Raw genomic sequence first — 21,970 nt, forward strand, 5'->3', positions numbered from 1 at the left:
TGGTTTCAATTCAGCGGTGGCATTTGTAATATTACATGGTGCAATCATTTGTTAAATATAAAAATAGGTGTCTTTGATCAGAGGCCTCTACATTTTCTTCTGGTCATTGCCTTTTTTACCGTCATGATCTTTCAGTGTGGTTGAGGTCTGACGGACAAATGTCTGGCAAAATTCAATTTAAAAGTCAATTCACACCACATGACCCTGTAGCAATGAAATCAAACCACAGTCACTTCATGCTGGTGTTCATGATTTAGAATGTATTGAATTAGTTGTGTTTCAATCCAGTTGCATAAAGTTTTATAAATGCCTAAAGTGTAAAATGGCTGGAGCATGGTTTGCATGCTGTGGATGTGTATTCTCTGAACAGTGCGAGTCTTTGGTTCAGGCTCAGATGATTATCACTAACATTTCTTTTCATGTTATATCTGAATGAGGTGATGAATCCTATTTGAGTTCTTTGACTTTTAAAGGATCTTTCTACTTCTCTTATTTTGAAAATCCTGTCCCCCCCTTTTATAAAGGGCTGGCTTTCTTTAAAGCTGCATGTAACCGTTTCTTCACTAAAACATACACATTGAAATATTGATATCAGATTTTATTTTTCTAACGTCATAATGAACTGAGAGAATAACAACCTGATGAATATACAGGGATGTGTGTGTGTGTGTGTGTATTAAGTGGTAAGACTGGAAACATGACAGACTGCTGAGGATCCTTATTACAATAAAATATTAAAGGTTTATTTCTCAATGTATTTCTGCTCTCAGTATTTATACTGGTTTAAATCAACTAACAATGACCTGATCATCCTAATTAACAAAGTGCTTATGAAATATAGGAAATAAACAAATTTAAATAATAAAACCAATATATTCCACATTAAATAGTTTTGATTATAGTAAATGGGTATTTGTTCCAGCTTTTGATTAAGACAGTACAGTAACTTCCATGATTTTATGAATGAATAAATAAACCTTTGAATGAATAATGGGCAGGTTCTAAAATACACAGCTCAATAGTTGTGTGTCTGAATCCCAGCACAGTGGAGACACATGGATTTGAATTTGTGGAAGTCAAAGCATTTGAACGATTTAACAAAAGATCATTTTTCCAAAATAAATTGCCATTATCTCAGGAGCAGAGCAGATGTATGCCTTATTTTCCCCCCGTCTTTGTAATATGGAGCATGTGTAAAAACACATCCTCTTTAAGGGAACTGTGACCAGTTGATAACAAGACACTGACTACTTTCCCATTCTTTATTAATAAAGTTCTACCAACATAGTAAAATAAGTTATACATCTGGCCATCAAATTACACATTGCTTTACAGTTCGTTCTAAAGCAACAGCTTTGGGGAAATTGTGCTTTTCCTGAAATGCTAGAGGCCTTTTTTCCTTTTCGTAAAATAATTTCCACAGGAAATGACATTTTAAACAATTTGCCCCTTAAAAAAAAAAAAAAAATCACTACCATTTTTCTAAAAGATAAACACAAATGAAAGTTTCTGGCATTTCATAAACTGTTATTGCACAATAAGTTCTTTAGAACAGTGGCAACCCTTTCATCTTAAATCAATTTCAGACATACTTCTTGTTTTAATACCAAAGCCATGTTGTTGTTTTTTTAAATAAACATCTTTGCAGTTTTATATTTTGTATTTGATTTCATTAATTGAAATATGCAAAATAATCATAACCTTTGTTAGGACTGGATCTGGTTTGTGACGTGATGCGTTTGGGGGTAATGAGGAATTCAAGTTCTCTGCCGCAGCTGGCATTTTTAAGGCTGGGCCATTGCTGGCCTTGCTGAGTCCTGTGGGGCCTCTGGCCTCACGCGCGGGTCGAGCCCAGGGCCGCTGGGAGCGCCCGCTGAGTTGTGGAGGGCATGGGGGGGCGCCTGACGGAAAGCATCACCAGGATGTGCAGGATGGGGCTGGACACCTGGGGGCAGGTCCATTGGAGGATTGATGTGGTCACGTGGTCCTGGGAAGCGCATGTCAGGATGGAAAGGTGGACGTGGTCCAATGGGCCCTCGGACACCTGTAAACATATTAAAGACAGCTTGTCACTCTTCTCAAGATGTAGAATATTGTAATAAACTGTAAAGTCAAACAGAATTCATGATTTATAAACTACCCTATAAGAACACAAATCTTTGATGAGTTGAACGCACCGTGTGGTGGAGGCATTGGTCCAAAGTGATGAGGCGGAGGAGGACGGAAATGCGGTGGTAGTGGACCCCTAGGATCCATGAGATGACCTGGGCCGGGCCTGGGGTGGAACGCGTGTCCGTTGGCGGGGCGAGGCCCAAAGTCTCCTCCCATTGGTCCAGGCATACCTGGGTGTCCATTAGCTGGTAGTGGAGGCCCGTGAAGAGGAGGGAGGTTTGGAGGAAGAGGACCAGGCGGCAGGTGGTAAGGGCCGGGCCGCGGGTGTCTGTAAGGCCCGGGTGGTGGCAGGCGGATATGGGGTCCGGGAGGGTGGAGCGGGTCATGGGGTCCAGGCCCAGGTGGATGTCCTTGGATCATGGGACCAGGCGAGTCCCTGATTGGAGACGCTATGAAGGATCCAGGTCCCTGATTAAATACAAACGATGGCAGAAAATTAAAAGGTGCTGTGATTCCACGAGATTTCAAGATGCTTTAAAATTTTAGTCGTGCAGTTAGGAGATCCACAAACCAGTTTACTTCCATCAGTGGATTTAACCAAGGCCATATCACACAACCAGTAACCACACACCTTGATTGACCTCTGACACACACTTAGCAACAACACACGGCAGCTCACGTTCAGTCTTGATGAAAAGAATCACTGATTTCGTTTAGTGCCGTGAGAACAGGGGAAACACAAATCAGCCCAGAAGGTTAGCCCGGCCCCAGTGATGCAAAATGCCATTAATCTCTTCCCAAATTCAAATCCAGCTCCAGGGGGAGAGGAGGCGGAGTGATTGTGTTCACTTCACCCCGAGCACGTGCACCGAGCGGCCTCTATACTCACTGGCTCTGGACTCTCTGTGGAGGCCTCAGCCTGAGTCTCTGCTTTAACCTGTGGATCTACAGCTTGTGTCTGTTTCAGAATTGGGACATACAAATCGGACATGTAGACAGGAACCTCGAGGCTATAGACAGAAGGCCTTCAGGTATTGAATAAATGTCTGATTTGTTTAGAAAATGACTTACGGGTCCATCCATGTTGGAGGGCGAGGAGCTGCGGGGACCCATCAGGTCTGAAAGAGAAACAAACAGCGGCGTTAAAAGCAGATTAAAAGCCGTGATGAAGCTTTCCAGATACAGAGACCTCAGGAGACATACCCATCCCAGAGCCGTGTTTGTGCTCAGAGTAACGACCGTGAGGATCTGATGGAGGTCGAGAGCCTGAGGAGAGACGAAAAATAAGTTGTGATGAAGTATAGAAACCCTCAGCACTGTGGATAATGAGTTTCCAGGGAGGACACAGAGAAAGAATAAATATAAGTTTGAAGCGGGAAAAGAACTGATCGTCGGTACTTCAAGAGGAAGTGAGGGAACAGAGCATTGCTGATGATTTAAAGCCCCTGAAAAACTTGCTTTCAAATTGAATTCATGACTAATACACAGCAATCAAAGTATACATGTTAAACAATTGTTAATGTGCATCATCAAAACTGTTTTGATGTAGGATCCCATTACTTAAGGTTTTCAGGGCCCTTAGAAACACAAGAGGTGGATTTAAATTTAACAGCAGAAATAGAAAAGTCTTGAGGAACTAATTTTGACATTAAAATGAGAGCAGGCAGAAGAGTTGGTGGCAGAGTGACCAGGAAGATGCAGGATGCAAAACACTGGCAAGAAATAAAAAAAGGAAGAATTGAAGGTGAAAGAACTGCAAAGAATAAAATCAAAAGTGGAAAAAACAAGAGAAGCAAAGGGATGACGTCCCGCGCTGGTTACAAAGAGGGTGACGTAGTCCATGGGGACTCACCATACGGGTCAATTCTTCGCCCCACAGGGGCAGAGGGAGGGCGTCTGGGACCCTCTATCATTATTGGAGGGGAAGGTGCACCCCCGCTCACAGGAGAGGGCCCGTATGAGTCACCTGTTACGACCAAACCATCCATTTACAAAAAGGAAAAGAAACGGCTCGCAATACATCACAGTCTGTGCCACGAAGAGGTCGTCCTCGCAGGGTTCTCAGAGTCGAGTCCGGTGAAGAGACAAGTGAGACGATTTGAAATCCTGCTCCTCATTTATTCATAGTGATTTATCGTGTAGCTGTAAAGTGTGTGGTTTGTTTACCTTGGCGAGGAACTGCAGCTTGTCCAGGGTTTGGTCTGAAGAGAGGAGCACGACGCTCGTTCAGCTGCGACGATAAAACAGCCAACCTGAGAAGAAAAAACTCAGTTAGATGCAAATAATGCCTTGTTCGGTCAACACCATGATTAGCCTCATTTTCCAGTTGCTGACACTTTTTGGAACGCGACAACAAAAGCCCCAGATCTGAACCAAACTCTTCAAGACACGCAGTTGAATATCTAAAAGAGTCTGTGACAACTACAGAGAATGGACACACTAGTTCTTCTGGTCAAAGATTGTGTAGTGAGTGAGAGCCCCTGTCGTCAGTCCATCGTGAACTCAATGACCGGAAGACTCACAAGACAGCAAGTCCTGAAATGTGAACTTGGCAGACTAACCATTTTCCAAACAGTCGAACTGTCACTGTCAAATCTCCAAATGTTTCTTTTGTAAACTCGGCCAACTCTTACTTTTCACGGAGCTTTGATGATTCAAGCTTCTCCTGACTCAGAGCTCTCTCTGCATTCCGGGCATTCACCTGGAGACAATTAAAGAATCGATAAACAACTAAAAAGTATTAATCTTAGTGAGGCTTTAATATGCATGTGCAGTAATTTGGCATTTGGGAGAACATACCCAGTTTGAGTGAGTTTTATTTTCCTGCTCTTTTATCTAAAAAAAAAAAAGACAAAGAATACAATTAGAAAAAGACATCAGTCAGGGCTCAGGTCTCAGTAAGGTTATATTCTCTGTACCGGCTCATTTCAGAATGGATGAAGAGTCTACCTGCTCTTTGTAGACGTCCTCCGTCTTCTTCATCTGGTCCTCCATTTCATTAATGCGGTGCCTCAAAACTTTGACCTGCTCCTCGGCCTCCACAGCTTTTCCTCCCACCTCCGAGAGCATGTTCTCTTTGCTGCGTCGCTCCAGCTCCTCCTTCGTCAATTTCCTGCGAAGCCACAGAAACACGCGTATTTGAACACGGCGACCACAAACATCTTTTACATTTGAAAAAGGCACGTGACCAGTTGAGCTTATTCTTCAAAATCATAATGGTGAAACAACAAGTCAGATATAATACTGAAGAAATGTTTTTTTGGATAGTGTGCTTTATTATTATTAAATAACTTACTGCTGCAGAGCATTTTCCTTCTGTTGGTACATTTCAACCATGATTTCATTTTTCTGCTGGAGGATCTTGAACTGGTTTTCAACATGGCTCTTGTCGCTTTTTAAAGTTGCAATTGAATGTTCCAGCTCCTGGTGTTGTTCTTTTACAAAATACAAAACAACATGTTTAGTGAGACGCACAGAGAAAGTCAAATAAACACAGCATATATATATAAACAAGTATACACAGTTTTGTTTTCCTGCATTTCCAACATGATCTACACACCTTCCAGGGACTTTCTCATTGTTTCTTCGTTCAGTAGTTTAGTCATGAAGCGATCGCGCTCTTCTTCAACTACTGTGAGAGTGGTCTGCACCTGGGAATAAATTGTGTAAATGACGTTAAAAAAAAACAACTGAAATAAACATCAACTACACTGAGTTTTATTGTTAATTTGACGTCTTACCCGGGAAACATCCATCATCTGTTTGATTCTGTTCTTGACTATTGTTTTCTTATCTGTAAGACACAGAAAGTCCATTAAACACAAACAAATATATACACAACTTTAACATGAAATAGTTTGCATTGTGGACTCACCAGATGCTATTTCACCATTGGCTAAAACTTTGGTTTCACCTTTTTGTAGCTCGCAAGCGTCTAAATCTGCCAGAAGTTCAGACAGCACCTGCGAGGAAACATTTTTGTGTTGAGTGAGCCAAGTTGATGGGAGTTAAGGATCAAGGAAAATCAAAACCCCAGACTGACCTCCACGTTGTGATCTTTGAGCACCACAGAGTCCTCCAGCTCTTTCTGGGACTTTTGATAACTTTTAATCTGCTCACTCAGCTCCTTGTGTTTGTCCTCCCAGCTCTTTATAGTCATCTTACACTGCAACAATCGACAAGAGCAGTTACTAAATTAATTTAATGTAAAGAGTTTTAGCTGAGGAAGTATTCATTTACATTTAGAAACAAAGAAGTAGCCTGTAAAAAAAAAAAGGGACAATCTAAAAAATAAAGTGAAATTGTATGTTAACAAAATCTGACTGAGATAACAAATGAATGAGTCTAACTGATCATCAAATATTCAACAAGGCTGCAGGTTTTCTCACCGTCTTGTTCTCTTCTTTGAGTGCTGCGTAATCTTTCCCAAGACATTGGTGCTGAACTTTTCTTGCATCTTCACGAATCTTGGCTTCATCGAGGAGAACAGAAGTCTGTGGAGGAAATAAAAACAAATTATTAGATGTAATGAAACCCAAAACTTTTAATAATCCTAAAGTGTAATGTGAAAATGATCTGTACCCTCGAGAGCGTTTCCTGGATCTTTTTCCTGCTGAGCTGCAGCTTCTCATTTGACTTCTCCAGTTTCTCGATCTGTTTAAGAAAAGACGATTAAAACATCACAAGTTTCAGAGGACGGTTCAAATGATACCAGGAAGGAAAAGAGTGTTCAACAATTACCCTGGTTTCATATTCCTTAGAGTGTGTCCGCTCCTCTTCGAGTTGTTTTACATATGAGTAATTTTCATCAGCCATCCGCTTATTTCGTGATTCCGCCTCCAAAACTTTACTCTGCACAAAGTTAATGAGATAAACATCAGTTAAAAATTAAGATTTTATTTGTTGTCCCAATAACACTCAACATCTATAAACCAGTTAAAGATACAGAAACCTTAATTTTAAATAAAAACATACCAAACAAAATGGAAAAACAAATCCAACGTTCGTTTGCACTTACCTCGAGCTGTTGTATCCTTTTCATTGTAGAACCGACTGTTTCCTTTGACTGCTTTTGATGCTCTTTCAGATTCTCAGTCTTAAAGAAGGGAATAAACAATTAATAAATTTGAAACAATAACAAAATCATTTCCCAAAGTAGCTCATAGATATCTCATCACGTTTTTTCTTGTAGCTCACCTGCTTCTGGAGCTCAGACATCTTGGCGAGAGAATCGTCCTTCTCTTTTTTGAGAGCCTGGATTTGCTCTGTGAGCCTTTTTTCATCCACTTTACACAAAAGAGCAATACAAGGAACTTTAGGTCATGAGTCAGGTTTTATACCAAATGCATTTTGTGACAAAAAGAAAATATGTAAAATCTTACCAAGGTATTCTCTGTTTTTGACCTAAAAGAGTTAGAAAAGCATTAAGTCAACACGGTTTAATAATACTTTCACAGCACTGTCACCACATATGTAGAGGGATTGTGTGTAAATAGTTCAACAGTGATCCAGAGAAGGAAATTATATCCAATCAAAGTTAAGTTCTGGTGGAAAAAAAACATTTAAACCTTATTAAAACAAAACATTGTAATAATAATAGCAACATTCTCAACACTTACTGCCAACACAGTTCTCCAGAAGAAGATGGTGAAGGACACAACTCCAACCAAAGCAGTGAAGACCACCGCTTGCCAGGGACATCCGTACAATGTCTCCCCCGGCTTCCACTCGTCTGGCAGAAGTGAAATCATCTGAAGAGACAGAACAACAACCACAGCGTTTGAGCAATCCGATCAGGAGGGAGGAAAAGAGCACAAACACAGATGGTACGTTTAATAAGCTACAGGGAAGTAAAGCACTTTTAATTAATATAACTATAATGTGATGAGACATACGTTTGCATCATAAAATGTAATATAAATAACAATAAGTCAATACATCAAGTCTGCTGACTCGAACTGACTTGCAATATTTACATGCACCCCTACACAGAGCTTCTGGGTATTCATTAACCAAAATCAAGCGTGATTCTTTAGTCAAATCACACAACTGAGAAGACAAGCTACCACAGTATCAGAGGATTAACATGAAACAAAGTTATGTCCTTATAGCACAACTCGGACTGCTGAAATCTCATTTTAGTAGAAATAAACACAAAAACTGTCTCGGGTTACAAAACTAATCAGCCCAAAAGTTTCCTGCCAGTAACTACCGCAACCATTACAACACCAAACGTACTACGACAGGTTACTGCAGCACAGGAAACCAATTTCTGCTTTCACACATTTCTTCAAGATGTGGTTGATTTTACAGTTTATGTCTGCAATCAGAAAAATGGCTGCTTGCTGCCCAAAAGACGGAGGCACCTCCAACTTGTATCAATGAGCAAATCAGATCATAATATTAACGCAAAACCACTGATAATAAAGTTTTTTTTCGTGACCTTCCAGTCATGAGCTCGGTGGATGCTGCAGCCACAGAGAACCTTTGAGCCGAGCATGTGGCAACTCAGACTGGAACAAACACACTGTGTGGTGAAGAGACTACAAATATATTTCTACACCTCACTGAGGATCAACACGTTGTCTTAAACACTGTGTGCCAGTTGCAAGTGTTTCATCATAATGGTGCACAAGTGTGAATGTGTAATCATGGTGTTTTAGAAGGTATTAAAACTCTGATCCATCCAGAGGAAATGACTAATAAACTACTTTTGAAAATAAAAGTAATTTTCTATCAAGCACACTTATTGAGAAAGTATTGACTCCAGGGAGTTTTGGAGAATTCGTAAATAAGTAGTTGGATTTTCAGTCAGTTCCCATCGGTGCTGATGAACACGTCATCAGGTCGGGTTAGCATAATAAACACTTGAGCAGCTGCTGGATCGGCTCCGTTTCTCCCACTTACATGTTGCAGCTGCTTGAGAAAAAACACGTAAACATGATCCAGCTCCATCACAGGTCGAACCGCAAAGGCGTCGCTCTCCATCTTCAGCGTTTCAAAACAAAAACAAGCCTCAACGACGCTATGCTAGTTTGACAGGTTGCTAGCTCCGCTGCTAGCGCGTTAGCTCCCTAAGCTAGGCTAACGTTACCGGTTAAAGCCCCGTGGTGTGTTATAGATAAACAAAAAAAGCAAGTCTTTACACACAGGGACGATAGTTGATAAAAGAGGCAGGTGGTTAAACTAAGCCAAAGGTGAGTCGTCGGATCCCATTCACCGCAACCACAGAAACAACAGAAAAGCCGACAAACTGGAGGTGCTAGCTTAGCAGGAGGCTAAGTGTCAGTAGCTAAAAAGCGATTGAAACGCGATTAAAAAGCTAAACTAGTTTGACAGCGGGTTGCAGGTGTCCCGGTATGAGTCTTGCGGTGATTCCGTGGCTCTCTGCGGTGAAATGAGAGCCGCTGGTGGAGCTGTGGAGGAGCTGGGGTCTGGAGGAAGCTCACTGTGTTGATCACTGATGAACTTCAGCCTCCACCGGGAGGAGGGGGAGGAGGCCCGTGGTGCGTTCACTGACATGGGAGACACCAGACAACTCTGCCTCTCTTTAAAAACAATCTACATTTAAAAGTTGTGCCCTGACATCCTTTAAGAGGAGTACGAGGACGGTTCTGTGTAACATCTAGTGGCCGGTAAGGTACTTAGTTGTAGGGAGTATTACTCGTTTATTTCTACTTTGAAGAAAACTAGAATGGCACCAAGGCCCAACAGTCTCCTTACATTCAATTAAGATTTCACACACTCATAGAAATTAGTTCCCTAATTACGCTAGATCAGTTTTTTAATATTCCCTGGGAAACCAGTGAAAATGTTGAAACAAGCCCAACCTCCCAATGTTAGAGGAAGTGAAACAAATGTCCCATGAAACTGGAACTAGTGCACACAAAATGTTGTCTAGGTTTTACACGGTTACACAATTTTTATACTGAGTGTTCTTGCAGCCTGGAAATATGTGAGGTTATCAGAATGGATGACCCACTTTTGTTCAAAATCATCATCCTGTTATCGTGGATATGATCAAATGTGATGAGATATGATGCAGTGGGTCAATGGATTAAAATGTTAAAAATAAAAAACAACAGGAGTAACGAGAAATAAGCAGACGGAGCTAGTGTATACATTGTGTAGAGTAATTATTTTAGACTTACCACAGTTGTCCACTCAACAATTTTACTGCTTGCGATAGAAAAGATGCAGCCCGTGTAAAATAATCCAGTTGAGAATAATCCCACTTCTGCTTCGTTAATTTCAGACACTGGATCCAATGGCTCCAAAGATCCTGAGGGAACAAAATTAACTCATTACTTAGTTTGTGCTCGTTGGAGAAAGAGAAAATTCTCCATTGAGGTTGATTCTTGAGTAGAAATGTCTGATCTAATGTACGGGTTTGTCCAAAAACAAATTATTGTTTGACAAAAAAAAAGGAAAAGACTAATGCCATCTACTTTACCAACCTGGGGGCGAGGGCTCCACCTCTACACCAACGCCGACGTCTAAAGGAGTTTCCAGAGTGGCTTCAGGGACCTTCTGCATGTCTTCTGATGAACTGAATCCTGGCTGATTGTCTTTGTTTTTATTAGAATGTCCACCATCCTCCTCCACGCTGACATCGGGTCCAGAGTTCACCTCATCCAGAACTATCTGCTCCACCTCAGTCTCTACCGCTCTCTCCTCACGATCTGTTACTGTGATGTTTTCCTGCTCTCTCTCCGCCTCAGGAACAATGTCAACCTTTTCCTCCTCAGTCTCTACTGCTCTCTCCTCACGATCTGTTACTGTGATGTTTTCTTGCTCTCTCTCCGCCTCAGGAACAATGTCAACTTTCTCCTCCTGAACAATGTGGAGCGTTTCCTCAGTAACATTCAATTCATGTCCATCTACAGTAAAAAGAAAAACAACAGAAACAGCACGGTGTTACTTGGGGGACGTGGTTAACTATGCACATTATAAACAATAATTTGTTATGGTTTTATCGCCCCAAGATCAAGCTAGCAGATTGTGTCTGTGCATCCCTAATGACATGTGCGAGTAAAGATTTTCTACTTGGTAATTACAGACGTATTAAAAAAATGTGAGCCTTCAGGCAAAGATTCAAATAGCTGCTGTTTCACATTAGCTAGCTAGCTAAGGGACTGCATGTTCAAGTTAGCAGCAAAACAAACAAGTTGAGTGCAGCTGAATAGATTCAGAAGTAGGACAAGAACATCAAATAACCAGTGCACCATCTTCTCTGGTTTCCTGGCCCAACATTAATGTGTATCTTGCCGTACTAGGAATTCTTGCAATTCACTCTTGGCAGGGAAGTGAAACTAAATCCTGGTATGTTACTGAGAACACTTTTGACTGCCAGGCGTAAACTGCAGCTGGACGTAGATTGAACCGGGATAGTTAAGGAAACAAGATGCTGGTCCCACTGGGCCTGAAAAGACAATTCAGAGCTGCATACCTGTACTTGAAAGGCCTATATCTGTTGTTTGAATAGAACATGTAAATCAGTCTGACTGCAGCCATCACAGGGGAGTCTAACCTACAGCTTGGATCTATACCGGATACTGAATTGAAATCATAAAATAAAACAAATAAAACCTACCCTGGTCCATATCGGCTGCTAAAGGTGTGCTGTCACTGGCTGTTGAATACTTCTGTCGTAAACTGAAGGCAAGCTCCTGGAAGTCATCCAGTATTTCAGTCTCCTCATCCTCACTACTCGTGTCCTCATGTGGGTCCTGGACATTTTTTGCATTCTGTGCGTCCAGCATCTTCTCAATCTCGTCCAAGATGGTGGTTTCCGAGGCTTCCAGGATTTCCTCCAGAGCACTTTCTATGTCTTGCGTTGTATCTGAATCTGACCGACGGGTGGCCTGCAGCTCTGTGTCCAGATCAGAGAACATGGCTTCCACTTTGAAGAGATTTTTGAGGCCCAGAAGCTTTTGGAACCGTGCCATGTATTTTTCTGAGAAGCGTTCTCGCAGTAGCGTCAGTCTCATCACGCTGTCGCTGTACACTGGCTCTACAGTCGACGCAGTGGCCCGAGTTTCTGGTTCAAGAGCAGGTTTGTCAGAGTCTGTGTTATCTGATTGGTCGTACGGGAGTGCATTTTCATCTTCAAGTAATTCTTCTTTCACCACAACGATTTCTTCCTCCAGCTCTGCAGGTATTTCTTCCTCCAGCTCCTTTGTATGTGGCTCCTCATGAATCTCTGGTTCAGATACATCTAGTAGACGGATATGCTTTTTAAGATCTGCCAATAAATCTTCATGCATCCGATCAGGTAAGCTGTCATCTGCTGGCTTGATGTTGTCTTCGAGTTCTAAATCCCTCGACTCTTCATTGGGAAGGATCTGATGAGTTTCAGTTTCTTTACTGACAAATACACGGTCGTCCTCTGTCTTGTTTTCTTCTGGCACATTGTCCAAATCCAGTCTATTCTCCATTGCGATGCTACTGTCCTGTACGTCTTCAATGACTCCAGAATCTTTGGACACCTCCTGCACTTTCTCTTCTTTGTGCTTAATGGTTTGATCTGTTGTTTTAATCTCAGATTTTTCTATTCCGTTATTGGCAGAGGTATCTCTTTGTGACAATAAAATATCTGATAATTTCTTTGCTCCTGTCGGGTGTCGTGTCTGTGGTGCATCAGCTGAAGGTTTTAATGTTTCATCCTTTTCTTCCTCATGTTCGATCACTTCTACTTCCCCCTCATCGTCACTATCCAACAAAAGTTCCTCAGGATCATTGATTGTTTCTTTATCTGTCTGTACAGAGCTGGAACCAGGAGGATCTAGAAGAACTTGCTCTATGATTTCAGGCTCTTTGGGAGATTCTTTAATCAGTGGTTCTTCGACATCTTTTTTTGTTTCCTCAAAATCCTCAGTGGGTTTTGCAGCAGCTTCTTCTTCCTCTTCGTCGTCCTCCTCATCATCATCTTCATCTGAATTCACATCTTGTGCTGTCATCTCTCCCCCCGTGACAACTGAAAAGACTGCATCTCCGAGCGACGTCCACATGTTCTTCTCCTCAGCAGCTTGAGGTTCATCTTTGTGTGTTACTGGAGGAGCTTCATGCTCCTGGAGGGAATCAGGTGCTGGAGTGTTCATGGCTTTTTCAGTGAAAGACAGTAATGGAGTGTCTTTTATAACATCAACGTTTTCTTTGGAGTTATCGTCCACCTCTTGGTTTTCCTCTTCTTCTTCATACGGTGTAACTCTCTTAGTGATTTCTTCACCTGTAACGATGGCATCAAAAGTTGAACCCAGGGTAGTTTTCAACTCTGGGATTTGCGTTCCCTCAGTAACCGAGACTGATTCCGTTTCGGGAACAAGCTCGTCTTTGGCCACAGATTCCACTTCAGGGTTTGGGAGTGTATCTTTGGGTTCGCTCCTCTCTGACACAACATTGTCAAGAACAGACTCATTTAGTTTTACTTGCTCAACTTCTACGGCTGTTTCAATAAAATCCGGTGTGACTGCTGTATCAAATTCTACTTCTATAGGAGGCAATTCATTTTCCACATCAAGCTCAGATAAAGAGGCCTTTTGATCATCAGGATCGAGAAGATCTACATTCTCTTGCTGCTCAGTTTGTTTTTCAGTCTGCTCTTCTTCTTCTCCTTCTTCTTCGTCTTCATATGGCTGTGTTTCTTTTGGAGTGTCCTCTGCCTCTTGGATTTGGTCAGACGTTCCCCTACTTTCACTGCTATTCTCCTCCACTAAGGAGGCTAGTAGTACATCTATGTCATAATTGTCAAACTTATCAAATCCATTGTCAAAACAGACAAAATCTGTTTCCTGAAAAGAAGAGGAAACACAAAATTATAATATATATATATATATTTATATGCAGGGGAGTTTATTTTGAAAGTTAGCATCAAACTAGTAAAATGAATTCAGTCAGCCAGATAATATCTTCATACCTCTGCAGGAAGTTCGACTTCTTTATCTGTATAAAGGTGGTTAACTGCAAGAAGGTCCTTTGGGAAATAGCCAAACATATTTCCAACCTAGAAACACAAACCAGGGGAGAACATGTTGAGGATAAGTAAAACTGCATAGGTCAACCCAGGTGATATGCAGAACTTATCAATCACGGATACTCACACTTCCTGCCCACATGTCAGTCCTTCTGCCTGCAAGTTTGTAGTAAACATAGATAGTTTCGGATTTCTTAAAGGAAAGGAAGCGACAATCCGGTGGCGAGAAATCTCTCAATGCTTTCCCCCGACACAGCAGCACTAGGAGAGCAGGGTATGAAGAATTAGAAGGGTCCACAATTGTAAAAAATAAACACAGAACACAAACATTTCAAATTTTAAAGGCTGCAACTTAGGTCGTAAGAATAGAAAAGACATGGCTAAACTATTCTATGGCTTAACAATTGATCCAACAAGTGTTTTTTATATACAAGTAAGAATATTGTCATACAGATTTGTTTATTTTCATATATATTTTTTAAATGTATTTCTTCACTTTGTATGGATGTGTATACTTTTCCTTCTTCCTTCCTTCACAAGATTTTGTTTCCTGGGAATAACTGCTGATCATAAAATGAAAAGTGAAAACCCGACTTTCTTATCCACCTTTCCCCACTTTGCTTTATCTTATCATTTACTGGCCCAGCCTTTATTGGTTTATGGCTGAGCACTAACTCTCCCTGATGATACTACACCAGCTTGGTAGATTCAGCATCACATAAACATGCCTTTTGTTGTTGTAGTAAACATTGTTTACATTTTAAAAGGTGATGACAACCTCAGGCTTCTCCTCTGCTGGTTTCAAACCAGCTGTTCACAATTGAACATCACGTGACCCAACAGTAAAATTGCATTTGAAGTTTGCTAATTCAAGTTAAAACCATGGAATACAACAAGTGAAGCTAGCAGTGTTAGCAGCTACTGTTTACCAATGTAGCACCTCTACGTTAGCACCGGCCGGTGGCTAATCCAGCTAGCTGCGCAGGCCCGAGCTGCCAGGCAACCGGCCAACACAGCGAATAACCTTCCCGAGCTAATGGCTACTGCTAACGCTAGCTCCCCCCTTGTTTAAAAGCATCAGAGCATCGCTACGTTAGCATCACACACAGCCGCGGAAGGTCTGTCATGTCCGCACACGTCGACCGGCAACAGGTCGGGAGATAAGCCGCAGTTTATGGCTGTGCAACGGGATGTGGGGGCTGGAGATGGAGCCTCTCTCCCTCCAGGTCCCATCCGACCACAGATCAACTTACTGCTGCACTCCTCGTCGGCGCATCTCTTCAGGTCGGAGAAGCGTTTCTCCAGGGCAGCGGTCGAGATAAAATTGAATAAAAGTAATAAAAAGCCCTGTCGGTAGAAGTGCTTCGCTGCCATGCTGGCACTTGTGTTGTCGGCGGTGTCGGATTCGGCCGCTGGAGCATGAGCACTGTGGGCTGCAGAGGAGCCGACACGTCAGCACATCAGATCCGGCTGGGTGGGTGGAGGCTCCCGGGGCTTTCGCACAGGATGTTCGGGATCTGGAGTCAGGAGGAGGAAGAGATGTGGCGAGGAAAGAGAAACTCAGTGTGTCAGTGTGTGGAGCCAATCCTCCACCATGTGATGCATGGGAACTACTGGAGGGATAGAAAAGCATCCTTATTATTGAGTTATTATAATAATTTATAGATTAGAGCCCAAAGCCTAAAGCTGTCACTGTAAAGAAGTATGTGCTAATGTTCACTATACAAATAATTGAAGTATAAGGTGATTGAAAGATACAAGAATATACAAATCCCAAAATATAAAAGTAACTTTTAAGTAAGGCTGTCAAATATATGTAGTAAATCTCTGAAATGTGAATAAAAAAAAGCATAGAATGAAACTCTCACTCACACACACACACTCACACACACACACTCACACACACACTCACACTCACACACACACACACAAACACACACACACACACACACACACACACACACACACACACACACACACACACACACACACAAAATAATGTGTCCATCTTCTTCCTGTGCTTAGTTTCTCATGGGAATGAGCAGGCGGTCTGGCCTAGCCGGTGTGTGTGTGTGTGTGTGTGTGTCTATGTTGCTTTTGATCCACATTTCAGAGAAAACCATTGTCTTTTCTACTTTACTACATATATATGACAGCTTTACTTAAAAGTTACTTTTATTTTTGGATTTTAGATACTGGACTCCAACAACAACAAATCCCTGGATCTTTGCTGCTTGTGTTCCTGGTAGTCTGCTGCTGGTTGTTTCCATGTTATGTCCTGATACTGCCCCCTGCTGGCTGCTGGGTTCCTCTGCTGCTCTTGCTTGGTTTGTGCAGCTTGTGATTTGATGTACAACCAGCCTTAAGTAGTGTCCATCATTTTAAACAAGATGTCAAAGATTAATGCAGAAAATACTGATTAATCAATAGTGAAAATCGTATTTAGTTCACATTAGCCTAGAGTAGGCAAATATCCCATTATTCTTAATGTTGGAGTTATTTAGATTTTCCTCCTCTCCATGTTTCTTGTTTTTATTTCTTTCCCTTCTCTCTCTCCATCTATCTGCCCTCCTCTCCCATTCACAGTATTTCTCACCCTCTTGTCATTCTCTCTCTCCCTCCCTCTTCGTCACCCCCTGCTCTCTTTCTCTACCTCCACTCCTCTCACAGAGAAACCAGGGCTGTCAATTAAATAATTTGATGTATATTTTTTAAATATCACCTCGATGCTGCGGTTCTTCTTCGCCCCGCCCGGTCCGACTACACCAACCAATGACCGTGCAGCGTTTCTGTCTACACGTCACTTCCCTACAGACGAAACCGGAAGTACGGCAGCCTATTTCCGGAAGTAACAAGTGAGCGCTGTACACACTCGTGGTTCTTGATATACAATAGTAACTTAAATCGCTATTTACCGGGAAAAGTATCAGAATAACTTCTGCAAGTTTGTTTACGAGTTAAACTTAGCGTCGCCACACTTTGTCAACAAAAACACAGCAGCACAGAAGGAGGTCAGAACCAAGATAATGTTTATACATATTAGCTTGAGTCTATACATCAATATCTATGTATAATTATCTATGACAGCTCGCATCTATGACAGTTGTGGGTGTTTATTTAAAAATATGCTGCGTAAGCTACGTAACCATGAAATATTGCTAATGCTAAAAATGATACAAAGTAAATCAGTGTTGTGATGGTTAGCAGGATTTCTTACTGAAAGTAATAGAACGTTTATAGTTGTATAAAGAATCGTATAGTCGTTCAGCATCTACACTAAATCACCAAATGTTTATTTGTTGTGTGATAAGTAAACCTCTGTAAGATATTAGAGACTTACCCTGCAGCTAATGTTTTTAAATTCAACCTATTTCTTGACTTTATCATCAAGTACACTTTACTGTAAGTCAGAGATAACACCAAATACAACAAATAACAGATCTATGCACAAGACATCTACAAAATAATTGATGAAGACCGAAGAAAACAGATACTTCAAGCACCAATGGGATAAACCTGCTGGTATCCAGGTCTGTCCCACCTCACCACTGCAGCTGTCTTCATGTGATTAGTTAGTTTTCTTGGTGGAAATCATACACAGCCCATTTGACCGAGCGATAGAAGGCAGCTGTCTGACTGCTGATGATGGACGACGTGGAGGGAGAGCTGAGACGTCCTGAAGGAGACTTGGATGATGACCACAACCTTTCAGACAATACCTCTTCCAGAAGAAATAGAAAATCCATGTTCTCACCGGGTATTCCCATGTGTGTAGGTGAGTTGTGCTGTGCGTGCCCCCACACTGATAAACACATAGACCCATAAACATTTTGCAGATATATTGGTGTGTTTATGTTGGCTGGTAAATAAAAAATAATTCCATTATAGAAACATTTAAAGATGTGTTAGTCTGTTAATTCAGATGAAATCTCTCCAGCTCCTTTGATTGTCTACTAAAAATTATTCCTCATTACTACCCACTGCAACTTTATCAAATGAAAATCATAGGATCTATATCTATCTACATGATTAATCCATGTCAGATTTTTGCCAATTGCAATTATTGATATTGGTATTAAATCTCAAAAATTAAGTCTTGGTAAAACCTACTATAGATAATAATAGTTAGGGCAAATAAAACATTTATGTCATCAAATACAACCTTTTCTTATTTCACCTTTAGAAACATTGAAGGAAACTGGGTTCCACCAGAGCACCAGGCGCTGTCTTGAGCGCATCAGAGAGGCAATGCTGCATCATAGATGGCAGGAGGCAGCAGAATTTATGGCGTGTTATCCCCAAACATTAGAAAACACTACTCGCAGCTCCACAAAGCAATATAAAGAGGTAGGTTTTTTTTTTTTGGTAGCTTTTTGAGTCAGTGATAATTTTAGAATGTTCCAAAAAGATGAATCCCTTACTGTTGTGAAGGAAACAATTCAGGATAATGGTGCATTCAAGTTTGATATTCACATCTCTAGTATTATTGATATTAACACTCTCTCTGTAGGTTATTTGGAGACTCAGCACTGAGATCCTTCACCATCACCACAACTCAAAGATGGAGGATTACAACAACATCTATGAACGAATAAAACACTCAGGAGTAAAACATTACCTGATGGTACGTGAGCTACTAGATGTGATTACACAGTTCTCATATTGATTTCCCTTTTTTTGAATCACACACGAGACCCGTTTCTTTGTATCTGTAGATCAGTCTGGAACATTCCTTCCACATGCTGCTCAACGGCCACATTGAAGATGCAAAGCGTCACCTGTTGGCTGCTGAAAGCTGGAGGTATGGGAGAGAGTCAACGGACCAGTACCAGAAGGTGAAGCTGATCCAGGCCTACAGGAGCCTGCTAGATTACATCATCTGGTGTGACAAGAAGTTCACACTCTCTGGCGGCAGTAAGGCAATACTCAATTCAACAGCCCAACACCCAAAAGCATCTTTTATTCATGTGTATTGGTTACACTGACACACTTGCAAGCTCTTGTTTGAGGCCACACTGCCACCCACAGGGCAGACATAGTAACTGCACAGGTAACAGAGGACCCGAAGAGCTGATTATGTTGTGGAAAATGTATTTGCGTGTGACCGTCCTCTGATATGATTTAATAAACGAAAGCCTCTATCTTTCCAGACTTTAATGACCCTGTGGGCAACCAGGAGATGGAGAACTATTTCAGACAGGCTTCTGTGAATCTGAAGGATATTTTGAAAAATCCTGGAGTCTGGGATCAGTTCATACTGAGTTATGTTGAGGTAAGCACACATTCCCTACTGCCTCATAAAAAGTAGAATTTAGAGTCCAACAAATGCAGATTTGTATTAATGAGTTGATGACTCTCCGATACCGATATATATTGGAGTATACTTTTGGGAAGTGATTCAGAAGATAATATTACCAAACCCTTGTAATTTATATATTTTTATATGTAGAATGTGAATATGACTAAACATTGTTGGTTGGACAAAACAAAGTTGTCACCTGCGGCTTTAGGAACTTGTGACGTGCACTTTTTACAGTGTGCTGTTCTTTTCAAAGACCAAACGACCAATCGAATAATAGACTAAATTATCTGTAGGTTTAGCCTAGGAAGAAACTTACTAAATATTTTTATATCTACGATCCTTGTCTGTAGGAATTACAGTTCCCTCTTTACTGTTTTACAATGTGTGCAACTTTTGTTTTACTCCTGCAGATGCTGGAGTTCTATGAGGATCACGATGAGGCTCTGAATGTCCTGAACGACTACGCATATGACAACAACTTTCCTCCTAATCCCAATGCACACGTCTTTCTGTACCAGTACCTAAAGCGACACAATGCTCCGGGGACCAAACTGATGAAAGCGTTGAAGGTGCAAAATAAAAGCAATATGGCTTGTACAGTATTTAAATGTTGCTCTTTGTCTTAAAATACACTTTTGATGGTATTTTACATGATCTTAACATATTTGAGATTTAATTTGTGTTGCTTTTGAAGAAATGTGCTCCTAAAATAATTTTTGTTAGAAATTAAAAATTTGTGCCCCGTCTGTCATATCTTTACTTTCCTATGCTCCAGATCCTCTGTGTATCAGTCCCCAGCCATGAGTTGATGTTGGAGTATGGCTCTCTCCTGCTTCAGTCAGGTAGAAGCATATTTAAATAATGGATTTATAATAATACAAACAACTGAAGCTGAACTGAATTTTGGACAGATGTTGGATGTTGTTATAGACATAGTTCCCATTAATGTTTCCCCTGTTCCATGATTGATGTTTCTCCACCCCCCCAGAGAAAGCCAGTCATTTGCCCAAAGCTTTAGGAGTCGTTCTGGAAATGCTGGATTTCGCCTGCTGGAGGAGCAACCTGGACGTGTGGAAGCATTTAAAAGCCGTCATTCAGAAATTACAGTTACGGTATGTAAACAAACTCAAAAAAGATTGTTCTGTTTTGGATTTAATGTTTGACAGATGTTGTTGAAGCATGTTCTTCTGTGTATATGTGTGTTGAAACAGAGAAGACTGGAGGAAGGTGGTCCTTGAAAAAATGGCGGGAAGAAAAGACTGGTGGCCGGTTCTTCACTTCACGAGCTTCCACGCCAGAAAAGACTCGGAGGAGAACCCAGAGCTGATGGAGGTGAAGGCATCACTCAGAGAAGTCCTCTGCCCGGGTGAGTCCGTCTAAAGCCTTACACAATCACTTCAGGGTAATGTCTTCAGATATGAAATCATTCGTCAATAAATTCAGTGGTTTATTGAAGTGTACTTTGATAGTAAACATTTTTAGATTGTGAGATTATACATTTTTTATTGATATTTATAGAAATTTAAATTACTGCTTAAATATATATGTCAGTGCTGAAAAGGTAAAAGTTAATCACATCAATATTCCATTTATGAAAAGTCCCTTGTCAGTTCATCGATGTCTTTTCTCCTTACAGATATAACTCTGAAGTACTGTGCTGCAGGGTCGAGCAGCTGAGAGTGGACCTGAAAGAGGAGCACAGAGAAAATATTGAATTGTGTCGATTCAGGGACGAGGCTGAGATCCTTTCAGGAATCATCAGAAAACACGGACAAACGTTTCCATGACGAAGAGGAGTTTTCAAAAATGTGAAAATAATTTTTGAACAAGATTTATTTTTGTAAAAACAACAAAAAACATTGTTCCCTCATTTGCCATGTTGCACCACGAGCTCTATCATGAAAGCGCATGCTACACAGTCCAGCATGTGGCGCTGTTGCTCTGTATATGTTTGCACTGAGTGTCTGGAGGGTATGACCACCTGATCTTGACAGAAACTGAGTGCTGCGCTGAATCAGTGTTCCACGCTCGCTCTCATGGTTTCTGTAAACATCTTAATGAGAGCTGAGTCTCGCTTGGGCCTCCACCGACCTTTGACCAGCGTGTAGGGGGGGGGGGGGGGGGGGGTTTAAGGTCATTAGTGAGCGAGCGCCACACCGAGCCTGAGGGATCCTCTCTCTGTCAACTCCACTGTCACGTCAGAACAGTACAAAGACCCTTCAGCGATATCACTGGCAGCAGGGAGAGTCCTTGGGGCGGACCAATGACAAGCGGTTACCCTGAATAGCTTTAAAATGTTTTTCTGTAACAATCGTTTCTCGATTAACGTGAGCGGAAAAGAGAAGCTGGAATATTTTTGCACAGAAACACTCTATCCATCACTGTCAGGCCCTAATTTCAGTAAAGAGACTCGTACGTTTTTAAAGCAACAACAAAAAAAAGGAGATATTTTTGTACTGAGAATGTTTCCAGTGGCTCGACAGGATCCTCGGCCTTCAGATGCTGTGCTCTGCTCTCTCCTCCTTTTGTACTGAACCATGAAATAAATCTCGCATCCAGCAGCATGCCAATTTAATAAGTGAAAG

At 41.4% G+C, this 21,970-nt stretch overlaps 2 protein-coding genes across 7 annotated transcripts; one reads left to right on the forward strand and one right to left on the reverse strand.

The window, feature by feature from the left end:
* Positions 1-1,248: 1,248 nt before the first annotated feature.
* On the reverse strand, positions 1,249-15,546 carry mia3 (MIA SH3 domain ER export factor 3). Of its 2 annotated transcripts, XM_053444596.1 has the most exons (28): positions 15,337-15,546; positions 14,211-14,344; positions 14,027-14,113; positions 11,705-13,901; positions 10,569-10,991; positions 10,263-10,393; positions 7,731-7,862; positions 7,494-7,515; positions 7,309-7,397; positions 7,130-7,207; positions 6,853-6,963; positions 6,694-6,765; positions 6,501-6,605; positions 6,155-6,277; positions 5,987-6,074; positions 5,853-5,905; positions 5,672-5,762; positions 5,408-5,546; positions 5,062-5,224; positions 4,912-4,947; positions 4,746-4,813; positions 4,279-4,364; positions 3,965-4,078; positions 3,316-3,378; positions 3,184-3,230; positions 3,002-3,070; positions 2,178-2,580; positions 1,249-2,044 (listed from the first exon to the last, which is right to left on the reverse strand). In XM_053444596.1, the coding sequence occupies exons 1-28, from the start codon at positions 15,455-15,457 to the stop codon at positions 1,785-1,787; spliced, it is 5,505 nt and encodes a 1,834-aa protein (XP_053300571.1). In that variant the 5' UTR covers positions 15,458-15,546; the 3' UTR covers positions 1,249-1,784. The 2 variants fall into 2 exon arrangements, with proteins under 2 accessions (XP_053300571.1, XP_053300572.1); XM_053444597.1 differs by lacking the exon at positions 3,002-3,070 and having other exon boundaries at positions 15,337-15,545.
* A 1,356-nt stretch (positions 15,547-16,902) lies between these two features.
* taf1a (TATA box binding protein (TBP)-associated factor, RNA polymerase I, A) lies at positions 16,903-21,499 on the forward strand. 5 transcript variants are annotated; one of them, XM_053445096.1, is made up of 11 exons: positions 16,903-17,094; positions 17,614-17,858; positions 18,267-18,430; positions 18,594-18,707; positions 18,799-18,997; positions 19,234-19,355; positions 19,796-19,954; positions 20,161-20,227; positions 20,374-20,497; positions 20,597-20,751; positions 21,022-21,499. In XM_053445096.1, exons 2-11 carry the CDS (start codon positions 17,726-17,728, stop codon positions 21,060-21,062), a joined length of 1,278 nt encoding a protein of 425 aa, XP_053301071.1. In that variant the 5' UTR covers positions 16,903-17,094; positions 17,614-17,725; the 3' UTR covers positions 21,063-21,499. The 5 variants fall into 5 exon arrangements, with proteins under 5 accessions (XP_053301071.1, XP_053301069.1, XP_053301067.1 ...); XM_053445094.1 differs by having other exon boundaries at positions 17,656-17,858; XM_053445092.1 differs by having other exon boundaries at positions 17,685-17,858.
* Positions 21,500-21,970: the final 471 nt, after the last annotated feature.

The sequence above is a fragment of the Pleuronectes platessa genome, chromosome 17 (genome assembly GCF_947347685.1).
Source record: "Pleuronectes platessa chromosome 17, fPlePla1.1, whole genome shotgun sequence".
Taxonomy (NCBI): domain Eukaryota; kingdom Metazoa; phylum Chordata; class Actinopteri; order Pleuronectiformes; family Pleuronectidae; genus Pleuronectes; species Pleuronectes platessa.

Coding starts and splice junctions, on each gene's coding strand:
- taf1a (XM_053445096.1), top strand. CDS start 17,726: ATGATGGACGACGTGGAGGGAGAGCTGAGACGTCCTGAAGGAGACTTG. Junction 20,498..20,596: donor ATTCAGAAATTACAGTTACG/GTATGTAAACAA, acceptor GTGTTGAAACAG/AGAAGACTGGAGGAAGGTGG. Junction 20,752..21,021: donor CAGAGAAGTCCTCTGCCCGG/GTGAGTCCGTCT, acceptor TTCTCCTTACAG/ATATAACTCTGAAGTACTGT.
- mia3 (XM_053444596.1), bottom strand. CDS start 15,457: ATGGCAGCGAAGCACTTCTACCGACAGGGCTTTTTATTACTTTTATTC. Junction 6,606..6,693: donor TCCAGGAAACGCTCTCGAGG/GTACAGATCATT, acceptor TTTCCTCCACAG/ACTTCTGTTCTCCTCGATGA. Junction 6,075..6,154: donor TCAAAGATCACAACGTGGAG/GTCAGTCTGGGG, acceptor GTTTCCTCGCAG/GTGCTGTCTGAACTTCTGGC.